The 22,820-nt window shown below is 38.6% G+C and overlaps 1 protein-coding gene across 1 annotated transcript; it reads left to right on the top strand.

Moving 5' to 3' along the window:
• The first annotated feature begins 167 nt into the window (after positions 1–167).
• Positions 168–20,559, top strand: RIOK2 (RIO kinase 2). Its single transcript, XM_004009092.6, has 10 exons — positions 168–322; positions 3,284–3,422; positions 4,400–4,516; positions 6,576–6,751; positions 11,404–11,492; positions 13,601–13,792; positions 15,311–15,403; positions 16,134–16,649; positions 17,892–17,988; positions 20,281–20,559. Exons 1-10 carry the CDS (start codon positions 257–259, stop codon positions 20,443–20,445), a joined length of 1,650 nt encoding a protein of 549 aa, XP_004009141.1. The 5' UTR covers positions 168–256; the 3' UTR covers positions 20,446–20,559.
• Positions 20,560–22,820: the final 2,261 nt, after the last annotated feature.

Raw genomic sequence — 22,820 nt, 5'->3', positions numbered from 1 at the left:
TGAAAGAGTCAGCCAATTCAGCGACATAACAAAATCGCTTTACAAAAAGTACTTTTCTTTGTTCCATACTATGTGCTTCATCAGACTCAGAAGATGTTTCATTGCCCCAAGTCAGTGAGAACGGAACATCTATTTAGTGACAAGGACCTGTAGGATAAACTGCGCGTGCGCGAGCCGCCCGGCCGCCGTGAGAAGCATGAGAGGCTGAGTTAACTGCGCTCCTGGTCTCCGCGGTTTGCCTGAATTCCGGTCCAACATGGGGAAGGTGAATGTGGCCAAGTTGCGTTACATGAGCCGGGATGACTTCAGGGTCCTGACAGCGGTAAGAAGTACCCCGTTTCCCCGCCCCCTCTGTCCTTTTCCGCCGCGCGTGCTCTTCCTCTTGCTCCAAGTTTGCTGGGAGCTGAGCAGGGACCTAGGCCTCCAAGAACGCAGCCGACGTTGGGACTGAGGAAAAGAAGATCAGAGAGTCGGGTTTTTCAAAAGCCTTTGTCCACAAGCTTTTATTTTCCCCCACTTGAAGCAAAGGGCCCCTCCTTGTCCTTCCTTTCTGCTCCCCTTCTCCAGAATCACATTCCAGTCTCTGTGGCCTGGGACGCTTCTCTGACCCCCTGGCTTCTTTTTCCGACAGAGAAGGGTTTAAGACTCTTGAAGAGGATTAATTGGTAGCTGAAGAAAAGTTATGACCAACCGAGACAGCATATTAAAAAGCAGAGACATTACTTTGCCAATAAAGGTCCGACTAGTCAAGGCTGTGATTTTTCCAGTCGTCACATATGGGTGTGAAAGTTGGACTATAAAGCTGAACGCGGAAAGATTGATGCTTTTGAACTCTGGTGTTGGAGAACACTACTGAGAGTCCCTTGGACTGCAAGGAGATCCAACCAGTCTATCCTAAAGGAGATCAGTCCTAGGTGTTCATTGGAAGGACTGATGCTGATGCTCCGGTGCTTTGGTCACCTGATGTGAAGAACTGACTCATTTGAAAAGACTCTGATGCTGGGAAAGATTGAAGGCAGGAGGAGAAGGGGAGGACAGAGATTGAGATGGTTGGATGGCATCACCGACTCAATGGACATGAGTTTGAGTAAACTCCGGGAGTTGGTGATGGGCAGGGAGGCCTGGCGTGCTGCGATTAATGGGGTCGCAAAGAGTCAGACAGGACTGATTGACTGAGCTGAACTGCATTTCCTACTCACAAACTCAGTCACATAGCATTCCTTCAGTTTCATTCAATCAACACATACTTAACGGATTTTTTGTAACGTTTTAGGGAATTGCAGAGGGTACGGGACAGATAGGAAGGAGACAAGTCATCCAGTAAATGAATAAATAAGAGGGATATCAGGTAAAAAGTGCTGTGAAGATGATAAGAGGATAATAAAATAGAAACAGCGTGATGGGGGCAAGGGGGCTGAATACTGCTTTTAAACTGATCAGTCAGTCAAGACTGCCTGACTGGAAGAATCTTGTTTTAAAAAGTTTCTGGCACTTGGTAGGTACTGAATAGGTATTTCCTAAGTAAGAGAAACAATAGGGGCAGGCATAATAGCTGAATAGAAAGGAGCCGTCAGAGTAAAGTCCTTGCAAAGAATTGAAGGGAGAGGATACTGCAGTGGTTAAGAGTGAAGACCGGAAGCAGGAACAATTTTTAAAGAATAGAAAGGCCAGGGTGGCTGGAGCATAGTAAGAAGCTGAAGAGTTGGAGAAGGTGGGAGCCAGATAATATGCCATAGATAAAGAGCCATACAGGCTTGGTAAAGAATTTGAAATAAATTCTAAGTATAGGGAAGCCCCTGAATGTTTTAAGCAGGAACGTGACCAAAAACTGATTTTATAGTCTTATAGTACAAAGATCAACACATAGATTAGCCATGTACAGAATAAAACACATTTATTTAGGAGCTGTTATCTTTTGCTTAAATAGGCATTGCTTTTGGAGAAGGAAATGGCAACCCACTCCAGTGGAGCCTGGTGGGCTGCCGTCTATTGGGTCGCGCAGAGTCAGACACGACTGAAGTGACTTAGCAGCAGTAGCAGCAGCAGCAGGCATTGCTTAAGGACTAAACTGAAATGCAAATTCATTGTAAAATTTGGAAGACAATTTTTTGCCCTCCTATAGATTCTGAAATTCAAGTAGACTTTCTCTAAATACCTACTGTCAAAGATACCTTCGTTCTCTACTTGCTCAGCACATTAACTCATCCCTTTCTGTCAGAAATAGGGGAGTCAAGAGAATGTTAGAGAAACAGAACAAAGCATGAAAGGTGAATTAAGTTTAAAGTGTGAGTTTTGGTTGGGACATCAGAATGAATGCCAGATTTCTCTTCCAAAACTTGATTTTTGCAATTCTTAAGTTCTTTCTGAAGCTCACCAAGGAGTGGCCTACTTGTTAAAATATGTCAGTCTCACTTGAGTCTTACCAGTCTTGATATAAGTGACCACCTTTCCTTGACCTTCTTCCTTTTATTTCTCTGGTACCTCCTATGTCAATAATCATACTTTGACTGGCTGCCCTTAACCTTTTGGTGTGAATTCCCACCCAAGTTCTGTCCCTAATCCCTCCTTTTTCTCCCATTATATTCTTGATTATTGATCATGCCCTTTCATGACTGTATCTCTTCATCAAATCATCAACCATTTTTTCCTGTAGCTATTACTTCATTCCTGAGTGCAGGTCACCCTTTCCAGTTTTCCTTAAAACATCTTCATTTGAAGTATCTTCTATGAAGGACCTTCCAACACCTCAAGCTCAGTGTGCTCAAATAGAATTAAGTAGCTTTGTCTACCTCCTCTCCTTTCCCAAACTTCATTAAAATAATGATTATTAATGTCTTGAAACTAGGCCTTCCTCTTCTTCAACTTTCACTCTTCATTCACTACCATTCCCTATCAAGTGCTCCCATTACTAATTTCTTTAATTCTTTCCCTCCATTACCATCACCTCCTCCCTATTCTGTCTTCTGTCTTCTCTGACTTAGACTATTGTCTTTGTTCTCCAGTATACCACCTCCAGTTTTTGCCTTCCCTAAACTGCTTTGCATATTCCTGCTAAATTAATGTCCTTAAAGCAACCCTTTTCATGAATTTCCCTTGACTAAACATCTTAATGAATTTCCTGCTTTCATCGATATAAAATATGACTAGGGAAGGTAATAATTGTGTCTCACAATTGGTTCTGGAACTGCATAGTCAAGTTTGAAAAAGTTAAGTTTTTAACAAGGTTCTGATAGACAGCAACTTTATGTTGATTATGATTACATTTTGATTTCTTCTGCTTCAGGTTGAAATGGGCATGAAGAACCATGAAATTGTTCCCTGCAGTTTGGTTGCTTCTATAGCCAGCCTTAAACATGGTGGTTGTAATAAAGTCTTAAGAGAACTAGTAAAACATAAACTCATAGCTTGGGAGCGAACCAAAAGTAAGTATTTGAGGCACCATTTGTGATTTTCCATGTAATTGGCTTCCCCCAGAGCAGGTATTCCAAAAGGCAGATAGAAGTTGTCAGGCTAAGAAAGCACTAGACCTAGCTAGAACTGACACAGCACACTTTTGCCATGTTCTGCTGCTCAGAGCAATCACCAGGCCCACCCAGATCAAAGAAGTTAGAGAAATACCTTCCACTTCCTGATAAGGGATTAGGAAGTTCCAGGTGCAGAAGAGCAAGTAGGATAGAGATCCTATTGCTACTGTCTTGGGAAAGTACAGTCTGCCAAAGGACTCTAGAGCATTACCTCTCACACCATCATGGTGAGGGATGAGTTCTCTTTTCTACCTTTATAAAGGGTCCATACCTTTATAAAATAGTATAAATACTAGAAAGATCAAACTACAGGCACATATTCCTTCTTGTCAGACGTAAAGACAAAATAATTTTGTAATATTGATACAAAAATATTTTAACTTAAACATTTAATTTCAGTTTGTATAGGGCTCCCCGGTGGCTCAGCTGGTACAGAATCAGCCTGCAATGTGGGAGACCTGGGTTTGATCCCTGGGTTGGGAAGATACCCTAGAAAAGGGAAAGGCTACCCACTCCATTATTCTGGCCTGGAGAATTCCATGGACTGTATAGTCCATGGGGTCGCAAAAAGTTAGATGCAACTGAGACAAACTAATAGAAAAATTTTTTAACTTAACCACTTAATTTCAGTTTGTATAACTTGTCACAAACTAGTAACAAGCATTGATAGACTGGTGTCAGTCTGTAGATTACCATTTGAGTAACACTGCTCTAGAGAAGAAATAAAAATTACAAGAAATGCCAAAACTCATAAGACTAGGTAGCCAGTCTTTTTCCAGCTAAGACTTCCCAGGTTTAAATTCTTCTCTTGACGTGATGTAACTTGATGGCACAATATAACTAAAATATGATCTTTCTCATTTGATTTTGTCTAGCTGTCCAGGGCTATCGGTTGACAAACGCAGGCTACGATTACCTAGCTTTGAAAACATTGTCTTCTAGACAGGTGGTTGAGTCTGTTGGAAACCAGATGGGTGTTGGCAAAGAATCTGGTAAGTGCTAATAGTACTATTGAGTGCATTATTTGCTTTAGTTTGTATTTCCCTTTGAAAAGGATTCATCTGTTTAATTTTCTATTTTTCTAACTAAAAGTAAATTGAAAAGTTGTTTGGAAGCAATATGGATTTTGAAATTACCCTTAGTTCAGTAAATTGTTTTTTCCTAAGTCTATCACTGAAAGTTCAGTTACAACAAGAATTAGTTTTTCTATACTAACCGAAATCTTTGGCAAAAACTTTATTTGTTCTTACTTTAATATCTGAAAAACTGGACATTTGTAATAATTTTTAAAAATACCACAAGGAAGTTCTAAAAACCACATTTTTTCATAACAGCAATATGATGAACAAGGCAAAGTTAAGTATGTGTAGAACACAGAAAAAAATTCTGAAATAGCATTAAATACTATGTACTGATTTTTTTAATGTGTGATAAAAATAACAGGATGATTTTCGTTATGACATGCTCTCTTATACGCTGCTTTTTGTCCTACATAGTTTATCCTGTATAGTTACATAATTTAAACTGAGAGAGCAAAAAAATTAGAAGCAAAAGAACTATTAGAAAAGCTATTTCAAAGGAAGTTGTTTTGGTTACTTCATATGATTTGGATGTCTAGCATATTATTATCCAAACTATTTATATTTAATAAGGCTTCCCAGGTGGTGCGAACTTCCCTGGTGGCTCAGCAGTAAAGAAAACTGCCTGCCAACGCAAGAGACTCAGGTTCAATTCCTGGGCAGGGAAGATCCCCTCTAATAGGAAACAGCAACCCACTCCAGTATTCTTGCCTGGAAAATTCCGTGGAAAAGGAGCCTGGTGGGCTGCAGTCCATGGGGTTACAAAGAGTCAGAGGTGACTGAGCCCACACATAGTGAAGTTAATATTAGATTCCTAAATATGAGAAGATATGTATAAAATGCTGTAATGAAACACTTTTTTTGAGATACACTTCCTCTTAATGTTTTTTATGTCCAATTTTTTCAATCCAAAAAAATGGCTTTTTTTTTTTTTCAAGAACTTCATTACTTGCAAAATGATGAAGTACAGAAGAGAGTACAATGAAAAGTGAATCTTAACTCCTAACCCATGTCTCCATCTCCTGTTATTACCTCCCAGAGCTATTACTGTTTATTTAATAGCCTATATGTCCTAGAAATATTCTATGTGAGTACAAGTATATAATGTTCTAAGGATGTATGTATCTTTTATAATCATAGGTGAAAGCAAGCAGTCCTTAACAATTCTACAGCTTGATTTTTTTTCCTTTTGGTGCATCCATGATATTTCATATCAGCATAGATGTCGTCCTCATAGTTGTCGAGTATTACATTCTTAGCAATTATTAGAGCTAAAGTTAGGTACATTAAGAATTTTGGTATTACCAAATTTCCTCCAATTTGTGTCAGTTTGTAATCTCACCAACATGAGAGAGAGGCTGTTTATCTCATGAGTAATTAAAACGTGTTCTAAATGTCAGTAATAAAATAGAATATTTATGGGAAAATCTGCTCCATTTGGTTACTTAGGATTATATTCTGACAGTATTTATTCATTGAAACAGTTTAAGAATTGAAGTTCACATTGCTAAAAAGGAAGGGTTTTTTTGTTTTGTTTTTTATTTATTTATTTATTTATTTATTTTGGCCTTGCTTCACAGCATGTAGGACTAGCTCCTAGCCAGTCTAAGTGTAGAGTCTTAACCACTGGACCACTGGGGAAGTCCCATGTTGTAAAGGAAGATGTTATTAATCCCTTCTCAAACATGTAGGACACTAAAGAACAATTAGATGTATTCCCACTAAATTGAGCATTAAACACTTTTGGAAGCAATAGCTTTTGACACCTTTGCACCCCAGTTTTCTTTGTAGTAGATATTAATACATGTCATAACTTTGAATTGTAACTAAAATAAAGTTTGCCAAATGAGTATTTCGAGTTATTGAGAAAGATAAAATTTGGTACAACTAAAATCAGAGTTAGAAAATTAGAATTGATTAAACTTACTGGAATAAAAATATAATAATGATCCTTTAAATTTTTTTATTTTAGATATTTACATTGTTGCAAATGAAGAAGGGCAGCAGTTTGCATTAAAGCTTCACAGACTGGGAAGAACCTCCTTTCGAAATCTGAAAAACAAGCGTGATTACCATAAACACAGGCATAACATGTCTTGGCTTTATTTATCTCGTCTCTCTGCCATGAAAGAATTTGCTTATATGAAGGTACTTTTAATTAACTTTAAACTATTAACCAAACAGTATGTATAGTTAAAAGGTGGTAGTGACATGCATCAGTCCGTTGCCTCCATATCTCCCTACTGCCTGTCGCAGTCCATACAGACACTTTTAACTCTCTTGACTATTTCTGATATTTGTTTTTCTGGTGTTTTCCTTCTGTGCAAAGGTGTTTTTAGCTGTTACAAATGCATAAAGGCAACTTTTATGCAGCAGTGTTAACAAGGTAGAGTAGGCTAAAATAATTAATGATGTAAATGTGTGTGTGTGAATGTATATCTGTTCAGTGTATATATGTATGTCTGTCTCAGATTAAAAACACCAGAGTTACCTTCTTTAGAAACCTTAGTGTCTCAGATAGTTGACTATTATTTTTTTCCCCACAGTGGAAGAATTGTTAATTTATGAATTTGTATGTATATTAGAAATGGTAAAAATCTTAGTTTTTAACCTTTTACCTTTCAAAATAAATTCATATAGATTTATTAAATATCTTTAAAAATAACCAAGTTAATTGTTTTCACTAGTAAATTAAAAAGTAACTGCATTTTTATTATTCTCTCCAGTAGGATTTATTTGTTATAACTTTTTAAAATTGTGAATTATTAAGAGTTATATGACCTGTTGTTTCTTGGGAGTTTCATGTATACCGGGGTCCAGCCCCAGTGGATCCAGGGTAGTTCAAAGTGGGGATGGCATGGCGAGGAAAAACTTATTTATTTAACTAGAAATATAAAGAGAGATTAGGAAAAAATAGTGTAGTAGGAAAATTTAGTGGAAAAAAGCGGCTAAATAACTTGGTTTATGAGGAAAGCCAATAAAACTTCAGACAAGAAGTTTGCACCATCTGCGTTAGGCCACCAGCGTCCGTTTGAATAGCAGAGAGTGCCCCGCCTTGGGCTCCCTCTCTCATGGACCTTAGAAGCCTGGGCAAGTAAGTAGACATGGCGAGCCTCCTTGCTCCAGATGAGAATTCAGCCAGAAAAGGAGAGAAGGAGAATAGACCACACGGGGGAAACCAGTCCAGTGACTGGCCCATCCTCTATTGTCCAGAACAGCCTTTTATACCTTTTTTTTGTACATAGAGATCAATGGATAATATAAAATTATGCAGCATCAGCAGCCCTGACTCTTATCGAGACCAGGCTTTCTCTCTGCATACCTAGTTGTATATGTAAGTCTTAGGTGAGTTACATCATCTTCTGGCCAGAAGGCCAATTAACATTTTATGGCCCTTTTCTGATAAGGGTTTGTCAACCAGAAGACTTATTTGTGTTGTTCTTCCCAAAGTCTGGTGCCACTCTCAGAAAGCACTAAATAAAGTTACATTCTTACATAGCAAAGATACGGCAATTTATAACAAGTAAAAGGAGTACAGTGATTTATAAAGAGAAGAGTAATTAACTCAAAAGTCTAGTGTTGCTAACATCAAAACTACTATATTCCTATTTCTGCATCCCGATTACATTGATTGATATCCTCCCAGGTGCCTAAAAGATAAAGAATATGGAGGCCTGGCAGCAGTCATTGAGTCAACAGTGAAAACCCGTCACCAATATAATTTTTAGCTCTTTAGAAAAGGCTCTGTATCTTTAAGATGCTTTAAGCTTTGTGCCTCTCATGGTTGGGGGGCTGTAAGCAATTCACAAGCTGCAAAATGTCCAGGGGAACCTGTCAGGCAAGGTAGAAGCCATCAAAGGGGTTTGAGCTGAAACATTCCTTTCATATGCAGGAGACTGAAGCCCTGAGCTAACTTTTTTCCAGAGAATGTCAGAAGAGTGGAAAGCACAGGACAATGAAATCAGGCCGACTCTGGTTTTTGGGGGGTAGATGTTCAGGAAAACCCAGGGGAACCCCTGAAGCTAGATCATGCCTTTGTGTTTTGTCGGGCTTCCTTCCTTGTGACCTTTGTCATAGGCGGGATTCCTCACACAGGCGCCTGGCACATGTACTTAAATTTTTAGTAATCATGAGGGAAGAATCCTCAAGGCAGTATAAATAAGTGCTACTAATATCATATATACCATGTTTTTTGTCTTATACCAATGGTTTGTGTCCTGGGACCGCAAACCATTACTCATCAGTAATGTGAGTAAGCAGTTTGGCAGGAATTGTTACACATTTCCCCCAAACTATATTAAATGTTCTCTTGGTGTGTTTATAGGAAGACGCAGGAATAGAGTCTGGTTGTACATAAATACGTTTCATAAGTTCATTCTGTCTTTTCCTAAGTAAAAATAAGATTGAGCTTTAGCTTAAGGGTTATGGCACAGGGCTAAACCACTATGACATTAGTTAAAGTTGTTATATACTCTTGAGCCACCAAGGCTCAGATCCAAAACCATTTGGATTTAAAAATAAAAAATCTACAACCAAGCAGACAGTCATTGGAGAGTGGGAAGTAGTTCAGTTCCTGTGTAAGGAAGGTAGGAAAGAGTAGACAGCCTCATAAAAGTAACCTTGTTAAGCATATACTGAGTGTCAGCTGTGTGCCAACTCTGTTGAGTGTTTTGCAGAGTAGGAGTGGGAGGGTGGAAGTGAACAATGAATACCAAAGGAATAACAGTCTATCTTAAAATTAGGAAGGTAACATGAACACACACCTGGAGCCTATTATAGAGTGAAGTAAGTCAGAAGGAGAAATACAGATGTCATATACTAATGCATATATATGGACTCTAGAAAGATGGTGCTGGTGAATTTATTTGCAAGGCAGCAATGGAGAAACAGACAGAACACACTAGGGAAAGGGGAGGAAGGAGAGGGTGAGATGCATGGAGAGAGTAACTTGGAAACTTATATTACCATATGTAAAGTAGATAGCCAGGTGGGAACTTGCTGTACGTCTCAAGGAACTCAAACAGGGGCTCTGTAACAATCCATAAGGGTGGGATGGCGGGGGAGATGAGAGGGAGGCGGGGACAGTGGTGAACCTCTGGCTGATTCTTGATGTTTGACAGAAAACAAAATTCTGTAAAGCAATTACCCTTCAATTAAAAAATCAAGTAAAAAACAGTTTAAATGTCAAATCATGTTGAGTTTAGAGAAACTTCTGTAGAGTAGAAGACATAGAGTAGAAGGAGGTTTCTTGAATGGGAGTTGCATATGACTTGTAAAAGACAAGACAGTATACTTTTCCAAAGAAGCCAGAATGACCAAGACATGAATGTGGGCGTGAGCCTTGTGTGTACGGTAACAGTCACTGAGGTGGCTGTTAGGATCGCACTCTAGAGTGTTTATTGGACAGAGTATTGAAGAGAACTAGGACTGGATAAGTGGATTAAAGAGTTTTGAAAACTAGGGGAAATTATTCAGATAAAATCAACGTTTACAGCATTGTAGGTTTTTTTAAAATGGAGCATTGACACAAGCATCTTAGTTGGTACTGGTACACTGAAGAAAGGTTTGGTGTGCAGAGCTAGAACCATTGCTGATGTGGTTGGGGTAACAATGACAAAGCCCTGTTAGAAATGGCAGCATTCCAAACGGCACAATGCAGAAAACCAAGATATTTTGAAGGAAGTAATAACAACACGATTTTGAAAGCAGTAGGATAAGAAAAGTTAAGCATAGCAAAAAAATGAATTTATGGATGGTGGGTAGTAACATTTGACTCAGACTACCAGTGCCAACAAAGGTCCGTCTAGTCAAGGCTATGGTTTTCCAGTGGTCATGTATGGATGTGGAGAGTTGGACTGTGAGGAAAGCTGAGCGCCAAAGAATTGATGCTTTTGAACTGTGGTGTTGGAGAAGACCCTTGAGAGTCCCTTGGACTGCAAGGAAATCCAATCAGTCCATTCTGAAGGAGATCAATCCTGGGATTTCTTCGGAAGGAATGATGCTAAAGCTGAAACTCCAGTACTTTGGCCACCTCATGCGAAGAGTTGACTCATTGGAAAAGACTGATGCTGGGAGGGATTGGGGGCAGGAGGAGAAGGGGACGACAGAGGATGAGATGGCTGGATGGCATCACTGACTTGATGGGCATGAGTCAGTGAACTCCAGGAGTTGGTGATGGACAGGGAGGCCTGGCGTGCTGCGATTCATGGGGTCACAAAGAGTCGGACACAACTGAGCGACTGAACTAAACTGACCGGTGTTTGTGACTACAGTGACTCTTTGTCACACAATAGATTGATACTGTGGTCTGAAGGAAAGAATCAGTGCTCTATAAACTAAAATGTCCGGTATACTGAAATATTTCATTTTCTGATATACCAGAAGACAGTATTTCCTAAATCACAATTTATTTCCATTTGAATTTTTTAAGCACACTCCAGTAAATGACAGAAACTTACAAAATAGAAGAGGATATACATGTCCTAAGAGACTAAACTTCTTGAGGGCAGAGACATTTTCACACTCATTTTTGTAACCCTAGCACAGTGTATATTTGGTAAATGTTCAATAAATGAATGTTTGGTAAAAAAGTGAATTACAAAACTGATTTCCAATTTTATTTTTATGTACAGCTCATCCTCCTGTGCTGTGAATAAGCCATACGTAGTCATGTGTTAACTGTAATTTTGTGAAGGTTGTAATTTTTTTTTCCCTGGTTTTGGACAGGTACATTTAACTTTATTGTTTCCTAAAAATTAATGACCTCTTCATTACTTTTTACCTGTTTTGCTATATTTTAGGCATTGTATGAAAGGAAATTTCCGGTTCCAAAGCCAATTGATTATAATCGCCATGCAGTGGTCATGGAACTCATAAATGGCTATCCTTTGTAAGTATTTATTATTCTTAAAACCGTGAATTCCAATAAATAGTTGTAAGGTTCAGGTTTTTTTAAATGAGTTTTTTTCATTGAATGGAGTATGACTTTGGGGAGGTTAGAAATTAACATAAAGTAGTAGAAATTAACATAAAGGCAAATTGAAAATTCAGTTTCATTCTGACAATGTGGATTTTTATTAACAATCTAGTGTGTGCCAAGCACTGTTCAAGGCACCACAATAAACAAAGTCCCTGTCCTCACAGAGCTTACATTCTGATGGAAGGAAACTTGCAGTAAATAGCTGAACAAGGAATTATGTGATACATCAGATAGTGGTAAATGCTGTGGATAAAAATAGAGTAGGGTAAGTGGGGCAAGAAATACTGAGATAGATGTGGAAGGCTGGGAAGATCAGAACAGTTCTCATTGGTAAAGGGACTTTTCAGCAGAATCCTGAAAGAAGCGAGAGAAGAAACGATGCAGATATCTAAGAACATTCTAGGCAGAGAAAAGAGCAAAAGTCCTGAAATGGGAGCACACCTTCATGTTCAGGGAACAGTGAGGAGCCGCTGGAGCTGGAGCTGAGTAAGTCAGGGAGAAAATTGTGAGTGATGAGATCAGAGAGGCAGCCAACTATTTTGGTAGAGAGGATATATTTAAATATGAAAGAAAGTGGAAGTGTTAGTTGCTCAGTCGTGTGGGACTCTTCGCAGCCATATGGACTGTAGCCTGCCCGGCTCCTCTGTCCATGGAATTCTCCAGGCAAGAATTCTGCAGTGGGTTGCCATATCCCTTCTCCAGGGGATCTGCCTGACACAGGGATCGAACCCGGGTCTCCCACATTGCAGGTGGATTCTTTACCATCTTCCAGGGCTACCAGGGAAGCCCAACACTGAGTAACTTTAAGGTTGATGTGATACACTTCTGTTTCCTCACATGACTGCCGTTGAGACAATGTCACAGGGACTATTTTGTTTGAGACAGAAAACAATCGGAGGATTATTTTGGTGGCAGTGACAGTGCTAACCACTGACTGCCAGGGAACTCCCTGCCATCGGAGGATTTTTGAACTGATAAGAGACATGATCTGACTAATGCTGTAATGGGATCACTCTGGCTGCTGTATTGAAAATAAACTAAAGAAAGACTAGGACAGGATTAGGAAGAAAAGTTAGGATTATTATAATTCTCAAAAGAGATGATGGTAGTCTAGATCAGAGTGGTAGATGTGAAGGTGAGGGAACGTTGCCAGATTCTGGATGAATTTTACAGTCAGGGCCTACATGATTTGTTTGAGATTGGATATTGATAAGAAGGAAGTAGCAAGTAAAGATCTGGGTCCTGAATAATGAATTATTAGAAGGATAAAGTTGCCACTTTTAGAAATGGGGAAGGCTGCAGGAAGACAGTTGGGAGTTAGAGAGTGGGGCAGAATCAGAGGTTCACTTGGGGACATGGTAAGTTAGAGATGCCTAGAATCTCAGGGGAAGTCTAGATTGAAGTCTGTGAATGAGATCAAGAATGGTGAAGACAATAGGTTTTAGGATTAGATTTTGAGGAGCTCCAAAATTTATAAGTCAGGGAAAAGCTGAAAAACCAGCTAAAAAGACTAAGAAGGAATGATCAGTGCAGGAAGAGGACCGCCTTAAGAGATAGTGGGCCAAGGGTCAAGTGAAAGGATCTGCTTCAAGGACTGGGAAGGGATTAGCTAATAGACCAGATTATGATAATCAAGAACCGACCATTGGATATGGCAAGTCATTTGGAAGTCATTGGTAGTTTTGACAAGAGCTGTTTTATTGGAGCAGGATGAATGAAAGCCTGTTTGAAATGGGTTCATTAGAATGGGAGGAAAAAAATTGGAGAAAGCACAACTAGAGGAGTTTGGTTATAAAGAATGCAGAACAAAGAATGTGTGTAGTAGTGGAAAGAAAATGCAGATTTGAGTGGGTTGTAGCTTTTTTTTTTAAAATAAGAGGTATCATATCATGTCTATATGCAGATAGGAATGAAGAGAGAATAGAGAGGCTTGAAGTGGAAATGATATGTAAATACACCCGTGCTTGTTTTAATTAAAATTATGAATGAGGACAAATTAACCATTTCCATACTTTCAGATGTCAAATACACCATGTTGAAGATCCTGCATCAGTATATGATGAAGCTATGGAACTAATTGTTAAACTTGCAAATCATGGACTGATTCATGGAGATTTCAATGAATTCAATCTCATTTTGGATAAAGATGACCATATTACCATGATCGATTTTCCACAGATGGTTTCAACTTCTCATCCCAATGCTGAATGGTATACTCTGGACATGGCTGTGTTTATGTGTGCTGAAGTCATTTAATTTATTCTTAAGTTTTCAGCCTTGTCATACTGCCATTTGGGTTAATAACCGTTTTGAAGTGGCTGATAAGGATATCAGAGTGCTAGGATCTTCCCACCTAAGAACTTTTCTTACTCCTCAGTATTTTAAAGGTGAAAAAAAATGCACATTGATCCAGTTTTTAAAGTTTATTTATTCATTAAAATAATATTGTTTAAAAAATAATAATAGTGTTAGAAGTCTGAGGAAACTTCACTTTTATAAATCATCAAAAGAATTTGAATTACTCTTGTAAGTGGACAAACTTGCAAAAGTCAAGCTTTCTTAGCAATGGAACTATCTATCCAAACAAACTTTGGGGTAGAACCCCAATTTTTAAAACAAAGGCCTGCTCAGAAGTAGGGACACAGAAGGGGGGACCCTGGACATCATCCTTTCTGCCTTTTTCTGCTTTTCTCTGTGTTGCACAGTTGCCTCCAAGAGGATTTCACCCAGCATAATTTAATAATTTTTTATGGCCTTAATGAAAGTTGTGGTTTTATACTGAACCTCAGTTACCAGTCAGATAATGATACCACCTCCTATCGTTTTTAGCTTTTATTTTGTTAAGAGAAAGAAATTCACGTAAAACCTCATCCTGACACAGGGCAGAATCAATTTATATACTGTGGTAATCTTATTTCCCCTGTTACTTGACCATCTAAACAAGCCCAATTGTGAAATATGACACAACATTTTCCTTTATGTGTTTGTATTCCATGATGCAATTGAGCATAATCAAATTAAGGTTGAGTACTTTTCTCTCCTGTTCTTTCAATTCCATGTCATCCTGTCTCTCAATTCTCCCTACTGGACACCTTCTAGAGAGCTTAATCTGTACCTGCTATTTTATGGTCACCTAAAAAGCACCCTGACACTCAGAGATCCTTCTCCTCCCAGAGTAGCATGTCTTCAGATTACTATTTATAAGCCATAGCAGTATTAATCTCTTATAGATGTTTACGGCATATTAGCTAATGGGTAATAAAGATAATATAACCATAACATTGATTAGTCCCCAAACTTTTTCTTCTGAGTCACTAGTCTGTTTTTGTCTTCAACTTTCCCAGTTGACTAGAGGTTCTAGTGAACATAATTGATAGGAACTATAACTAGACAGACTGAAAAGTAGAAATTGGCCCCCAAACTGCAGGCCCGTATCTTCTTTTCCTTGTTTCATATGTGTGTGTGTCACAGTATGGGGAAACCTTGGGTTTATTCCAACCATAGGAACTGTAGGCCCTTGACAGCTTATAGTCCTTGTTAGTTCCTCTGCTTTTAGTTTTAGTTCTTCAGATACTGGAAACTGATTTATTTTTCTTTTGAGTAACATCCTTTTCTCTTTCATGTAAGGATAAGAGCGTCATAACAAATAGCATGGATGTTGTCATTGGCTAATAAGGAAAAAGATGAGCAACAAAGTCTGTATATAAAAATGATTCTTGCTTTTGCAGGTATTTTGACAGAGATGTGAAGTGCATTAGAGATTTCTTCATGAAACGTTTCAGCTATGAAAGTGAGCTTTTCCCAACCTTTAGTGATATAAGGTTTGTACACTGTATTGCATAAGATGATAGAATTCTGTTAAAATACCTGATTTATTTACTTAGAAGTTAATGCTTTCATCTAAAAATTTTTTGAATAGTGACCTTTGGTACATTATAATCGTTGTTCAGTATCACTGCTGGTAATATACAAAGGAAAGTTAAAAATTATGCCTCCCTGTGGTCCATTAACCTTACTGAATTTGGAGGAGGAACATACTTAGTTTCTTATAAATTCAGAAACCCTTATTCAATAGCAGATGCTCTGTGAAGAACGTATTTTTAAGGAATAAAGTCAAGTGTTTATCAGAATTTGTGTTTTTCCTTTATTCTCTATAGAAAGTATCTTTAATTGATTCATGGAACATAATTCTCACAGCCAAATTTTCTCATTCTATATGCTCAGTTAAGATGCTATTTTCTAATTTGGGATGATTGACCTAACTTAAATTTGTTAGCCCCTTCTGAAAGTTAATGCAGCGAAATTTCTGTGACTTTTCTAATATCTATTGCTCTTCGCAGTCCTTTTATTCTTAAATGACGACTAACATGTTTTTTATATTTGTGTACTTAAGTGATTTAAGTATTACCTTTTAGGCAGAGAAAAACCTTTAAAAGCTATAAACTGTTAAACTCATTTAAGAGTCATGATTCATCAGAATACTAAATACACTTGTCCACGTCAGGTGGATTTTTTTCTCTCTCCTAAATGCATAACGTTCTTTTTTTCTAGGAGGGAGGATTCTCTTGACGTAGAGGTTTCTGCCAGCGGCTACACAAAGGAGATGCAGGCAGACGACGAACTGCTTCACCCAGCAGGTCCAGATGATAAAAATACTGAAACAGAGGAGAGGTCTGAGTCCCCGTTTTCTGATGAGGAGATGTCAGAAAGAGCTGAGGATTGTAGATCGGAAAGTGAAAGTGGACGAAACTCTGTAGGTGGATCAGTTCACTGCTGTTGCGGGTCACTTGAAAACCTTGAGCAAATAAAGGAAGAGAGTTTGTCAGAAGACAATGCTGATGCACACAGATTCGAAATGACTGAATTCAGTCAAGCCTTAGAAGAAATAGGAGGGCAGGTTGTTGAAAGCAGTTCTGTAACTGAATTTCCCAGGGAGAACAGCAGATGTGAACGTGACGCCAGGCAAGATGGTGAGACAGGAATCCTCATGGGCCCTGAGGAGGCTGAAGATGAGTGCCCTCATCTGATTGCCTTGTCATCATTGAACAAAGAATTCAGGCCTTTCAGGTATAGATTTTTGTTGATTGTTTTTTTCACTTTAATCTGGAGACCTATACTTTGATTCTGATAAATGAGTGCTTTTTTCAAATGGCATGACAGCTGTATTCTGCATCAGTATGTGCAGATAGCTCAGTCAGAAGAGCATCCTTTTAATCTGAGGGTGCAGGGTTCAAGTCCCTGTTCGGGCACAACATTCCTTTGGGGCTTCCCTGGTAGCTCAGCTGGTAAAGAATTCGCCTGCAATGCAGGAGAGCCCAGTTCAATTTTTGGATCGGGAAGATCCACTGGAGAAAGGATAGGCTACCCATTCCAGTATTCTTGGGCTTCCTTGGTGGCTCAGCTGGTAAAGAATCTGCCTGCAATGTGGGAGACCTGGGTTTGATCCCTGGGTTGGGAAGATCCCCCAGAGAAGGGAAAGGCTACTCACTCCAGTATTCTGGCCTGGAGAATTCCATGGACTGTATAGTCCATGGGGTCGCAAAGAGTCAGACACAGCTGAGCAACTTTTACTTTCATGCACAGAATAAAAGCAAATATCACTTTTATTGTTAAAATTCAAATAACTCTATCTACCGTTGACTTGATGCTACCACATGTATTCAGTTTTAAGCAGTTCTGCCTTAAAATTCAAACGATTACTTTCAGATAATAAATTGATAAGGTTTTAAATGTATGAATTGTTTGTATTTTTTAATAACTATTCATCTAACATGTTTGATTAATGTATAGTCTAATAAAAATGTAGTAAGTATTCTCTTAATATACATATTTAAAATGAATTTTCTCTGGTACTTTGAAACTTCTGTATTTATTTTGTTAATGTACAATTAAAATTACCATTACATAGCTCAGTTAAGGAATCTGCCTGCAGTGCAGGAGACCTGGGTTCGATCCCTGGGTTGGGAAGATCCCCTGGAAAAGGAAATGGCAACCCACTCCAGTATCCTTGCCTGGAAAATCTCATGGACAGAGGAGCCTGGTGGACTGCAGTCCATGGGGTCACAAAGAGTCAGGCACAACTGAGCAACTAACACTATTTTTCTTGTAAGATTTTTTTTTTTGGACAAATTTCACATATTCATGAATCAGCCTCAGCTTAGATAGCAAAAGATCAAAAATTTAACTTTCGGATATGGGTAGTTTAATGAAATGGCTTTATTTCAGAATATTGATAGTAAAATTCTATAAATTAATCAAGCATAATTAACTATTAAGAATTAACTATGTAAATTTTTATTTTATTTTTAGAGATGAAGAAAATATGGAAGATACTAATCGACATAGAACAAGAACCCTGAGTGTTACTTCTGTGGGCAGTGTTTTAAGCTGTTCAACGATTCCTCCGGTAACTATTCATTCAACATTTCCAGGATGTTTACTGGGTCACTCTTGTGGGTTTCCCAGGTGGTGCTAGTGGTAAAGAACCTGTCTGTCGATGCAGGAGACATAAATGGCAACCCACTCTGGTATTCTTGCCTGGAGAATCCCCATGGACAGAGGAGCCTGGTGGGCTACAGTCCATAGGGTCACAAAGAGCTGGACACGACCGAGCATGCGCAGAACCACATGGTCTGCAGTTGGTTGACTCTGCAGTTGCAGAGGCGCCTCTCATGCAGGCGCTGACTCTTGTGTTATACTCAAATTTTTTACTTTAAAGTGGGTCGATGCCCCTAACACAGCCTCACTGTTCAAGGGTCAACTGTATTTTATTTCCCATTTCATCATTCTTTTTTAAATATACTAATGTGGATTTTTTTCCCCACTTGTTTTTAACATAAAAGTTAAATTTGTAGGACTTGTAAATTGTTCTAAATTAGGGCATGCATGCATAGTAATTCATTATCTCCTTATTTTCTTTAGCTGCTTGATATGATTATCTTATGGTCTCGGCTGAAGTAAAGAACCAAGGGGAAGTTCAAGCAGAATATTTAGAAAATGAATTGATTTTTTCTTTTCTTAGAGCTATCCTGGAGGCCTCTGTCTGAACTCTTATTTAAATGTGGTACACATTCTCCAATTTTCCCAGTCTCCAATCTGTTGAGTGCTTTCTTTCCTAGTTTTATCTCTTTTTTCATACCAAGCTTACTTTCTTATGGGACAGTATGGACTTGAGTAGTTATTTGGGTGGGCGGGGAGAGGACTTTTTATTACTAGATATGTCTTTTTATCCTGTTCTCACACCTGATTGAGAATTTTAAGTATTAGAGTTGTGATTTGGAAATAACTGACTTCAGAAGTCTGAAGGTGTTGCTCTGTTGTCTTGGTGATGTTAGGACGCCAGGCTTATGATGCTGATCTGATTCAGGTTTCTGGTCTCCTGGGGTGAGGAACTGTGACAGTTGCCTTGTTTCCTGAGATAGAGAAAAGGCACTCCCATGTTAAACTTTCAGCCAGTCCTAATGCTTTCAGTCATGAAACTTCTGCAGCACCAACCAGGTAGTTCTGAAACTGTGACTTTCCTGAGACTGCATCTCATAGGGTTATCAGCCTCTGTAGGAACTTGCGTTCTGATTCTTGTTTCTCTTTCTCTTCTTTTACTTTTGTTCCCATTGAGAATCATCAGACTGAAATAAAGAAGGATCACTTGTTAAAGCCCATCTGCCTAACTATGTGAAATAATCCAAAGTCTGCATTTAACTCACCTCATCCAGATTTTTACACTGATACACATACGGTCCAAGAAACACTGCCTTAGGAAGACTAGTTTTCCTAGTTCCTTTTTAGCTCTCGCATCCATTAGTCTTTACTTTTTAATGACAGATTTTTAATAAATGCTTCTTTGTGCTTAACAGGGTGAGGCATAGTAAGAGCCCCTTGCTTCAATCCTTTCACCGTTCAACTTCTTTTTTTAGGAGAGGTTGGATGATGTAAGATTATATATGATTAAATAACAGGCTGAATACTCCAGAGGGGGAAAAAAGGTTGCTATGAACAAAATATTCATCTTGCATGTCATTTGGCATTGGCAGCCTGTGTCTTAAGTGATAAAGAAATAATTTGAATTTATGATCGTTCATCATGTGAAAACATATGTTTCTCCCAGAAACTGTATGAGGACTTTTCCATGAGTAATTCCTGCCATCGAGTCGTTTCTATACCTAAAGTTATGAAAGCGCTCTTGCGTGTATTTGACCAGTACTAAGTGCTTTCAGACATAATTTTCTGCTACAGAACCATACCTACTTTTACTTAGAAAGCAAAGGAATAAGCAGATTTTTTTGTCTTGGGTTTTTTTTGTTTTTTTTTTTTGTTGGTGGTGTTGGTTTTATTTTCCATCTTGTTGGGTTTGGGTTTTGAGGATTTGTTTGGCCAATTGTTTGGTTTTTCCCAGTTTTCCTAGTGACACTAGGTGGCACTATGATGATTTGTTACTCAAAAAATTGTGGCTGTATACCCTGCTTTTTGCTGTGATCTGTATTTCAGTTGGGAATTTAATTCCTCCTACTTAGTAGCAGTTCAGTGTTTTGTTTTATTGCCGGTTAATATAGTACACTGTCAGTGTTTGGAACTTTTTAAACTCAAGCTTTTAACAGAAAATTTTAAAATATTAGCAATGTAAATCTTTTCTTTTATTGACCGTTTACTCCTTATCAAAATGATCAGTTTTCAGTGATACTAATTCATAACATCTTTCCAGGAACTGGTGAAACAGAAGGTGAAACGTCAGTTGACGAAACAACAAAAATCAGCTGTGAGACGAAGATTACAGAAGGGAGAAGCAAATATATTCACCAAGCAACGGCGGGAAAACATGCAAAATATTAAGTCAAGTTTGGAAGCAGCTAGTTTTTGGGGAGAGTAATATATTTAAGACCTTGACTGTATTGCACTATGATCCCTTTTTAAGCCACCTTTAGTATTTTTTGGACCAAGGCAGATATATAAATAGGTAAATAAACTTTCTTTCATTGATAAACTTGACTCATTCAATACATGTTTTCCAAAAAATAGATGAGAGTAATTCTCTGCTAAAGCAACACAGTTTTCCAAGTTATTTTTGTTAGGAATATTTGAGTAGTTTTTGAAATCTGAATATCACTGTGCTTGTTGTTTCTTTGTTCTCTCCCAGTACATTGCTTGGTTTCATATCCCAGCTTTTCCATTGACCAGTGGGAACTTTTAAGCAGGTCTCATTTCTCTCTCCCTCTTTTTTTTTCCTCCTCCGCCTCAGTTTTCATACTGTTAAAACTGGGTTTATAACCACTTTGTAGTATTGTTTTGAGGACTGTATGAGAATGCACAGAAAGCACTTGGAACAATGCCCAGCACTTTAAAGTGTACCTGGGCATTGGAATGATAATTATAATAATATTTATCTTTCAGGAAATTTGCTAATGACTTGGTTGTGTTTCATGTAGCCACTGGAAGAATTCACTGCCATCTATTTTTTTTAGTCTCTAGTATTAAGGATAAGCCAGCAATGTCTGTCTATTTCCATTCCTTAAATTGGTAACATGGTAATGGGACCAGAAACTTGAGACAGTCCTGCCATGATTTTTTGCGGTTTCCAGATTTTATGCCACCTGAGCAGAGGTAGACCTAAGGGTGGGGAGAAGTGGAAAGGACGGGAAGCAGAGGTAAGGGTGGGCAGGAGTGGAAAGGACGGGAAGTGAAAAGTTCCTCATACCCTCAGCTGGGTGAGTCGAGAACATGCTTCACATCAAAGTTAACAAACGTGGTTGACCCTTGAACAACATGGGTTTGAGCTGCGAGGGTCCACTTATACACAGATTTCTTTTTTTTTTTTTAAGTAGATACATACTACAGTCCTGTTTGGTCTGAGGTTGGTTGAATCTGCAGGTGTAGGAGGGCTGACTAAAGTTACAGGTGGATATTTCGCTGCCTTGGGGGTCATTTCCCCCAGGAAAAAAGGATACATAAGGCGTGGTTTCTCCCTCAAAGACTTTATTATGCAGTGAGATGTGAAAATGGGTTCTTAGATACACGTAACTGATGATAATCCAGTCCCTTCAGCACCAGCATGGCCAGGAAGAGAGGTGTCCCCTGCAGTGGAGATGGCCACTAGATGGCAGTGTCACCCCGCAGTCGCCAGCCAGGATGCCCTTGAATTACCTGATACATGATACCACTGGCCAGGAGATGTAACAGCAGATTATTTCCCAAGCTTGATAAAGACAGCAGATTCCCTTTAACCTTTGCAAAACTAGTTCTACTGCCCATTCCCAGTAAACCTCTCTGATAAATTCACTTTAATAATAATATAGATGCAAGAAAATGTCAAATCCAAGTCCCTTGATAATTATACTAATTTTGAAAGTACATAGCTCTGAATTTTAGGTATGTCTTTAAATGCAGGTATTCATTTTTTATAATCTTATCTACTTTAAAGCATTTTAATAACAAAGTTGAAGACAATGTAACAGAACCACAGACTATTTTGGAATACATTTTCTTATATTAAAAAGTTTCAAAAACAAATTGGGAATGAAACTATATGGCTTCACCCTACTCAGCCTTATTCAGTTGATCGGTCTACTTTTGAGTGCCTGTTACCTAACAGTCTACAATTTGAGGAACTTAGAAGGCAAATAAACATAGTTCTTATGTTTAATAGCCTAAGATTTCCCATTAGTCAAATAGACAAATTTAATTCTGGGTCCAATCACAATAATGATTCTTAAAAGATGTTTTTAAGTGACCCTCATTTAGAATTTAGAGACTTTGCCTTATCAGACAAGATGTAACCCTCAGATTTTAAAGCATCCGTAGTGAACAATCTTCCCTGGTGGCTCAGACGGTAAAAGCGTCTGCCTGCAAGATGGGAGACCTGGGTTCAATCCTTGTGTCGGGAAGATCCCCTGGAGAAGGAAATGGCAACCCACTCCAGTACCCTTGCCTGGAAAATGCGCTGGACAGAGAAGCCTGGTAGGCTACAGTCCACGGGGTAGCAAAGAGTCGGACACGACTGAGCAACTTCACTCACTCAACTCAGTGAACAAATAAGAAAAATTTTAAGTCTACTGCTACAAATGTAGTGAAAGTATTGTGATTCAGAACACTTGTTGAACCTGAGAGTTTGAGACATAAATCCTGCTTCTGCCACTTTGCTCAGGTACCTCCCATACCCTCTCTAACCTCACTTTTTTGATCTGTAAATGAAGACATGTAATGGTGCCCATGTCAGGGTTGTTCTGAAGACAAAACGAAGCAACACCT

This window comes from Ovis aries, chromosome 5 (genome assembly GCF_016772045.2).
Source record: "Ovis aries strain OAR_USU_Benz2616 breed Rambouillet chromosome 5, ARS-UI_Ramb_v3.0, whole genome shotgun sequence".
Classification (NCBI taxonomy): Eukaryota; Metazoa; Chordata; class Mammalia; order Artiodactyla; family Bovidae; genus Ovis; species Ovis aries.
The sequence above is the reverse complement of the archived record's forward strand: the minus strand, read 5'-3'. Positions and strand labels throughout refer to the sequence as shown.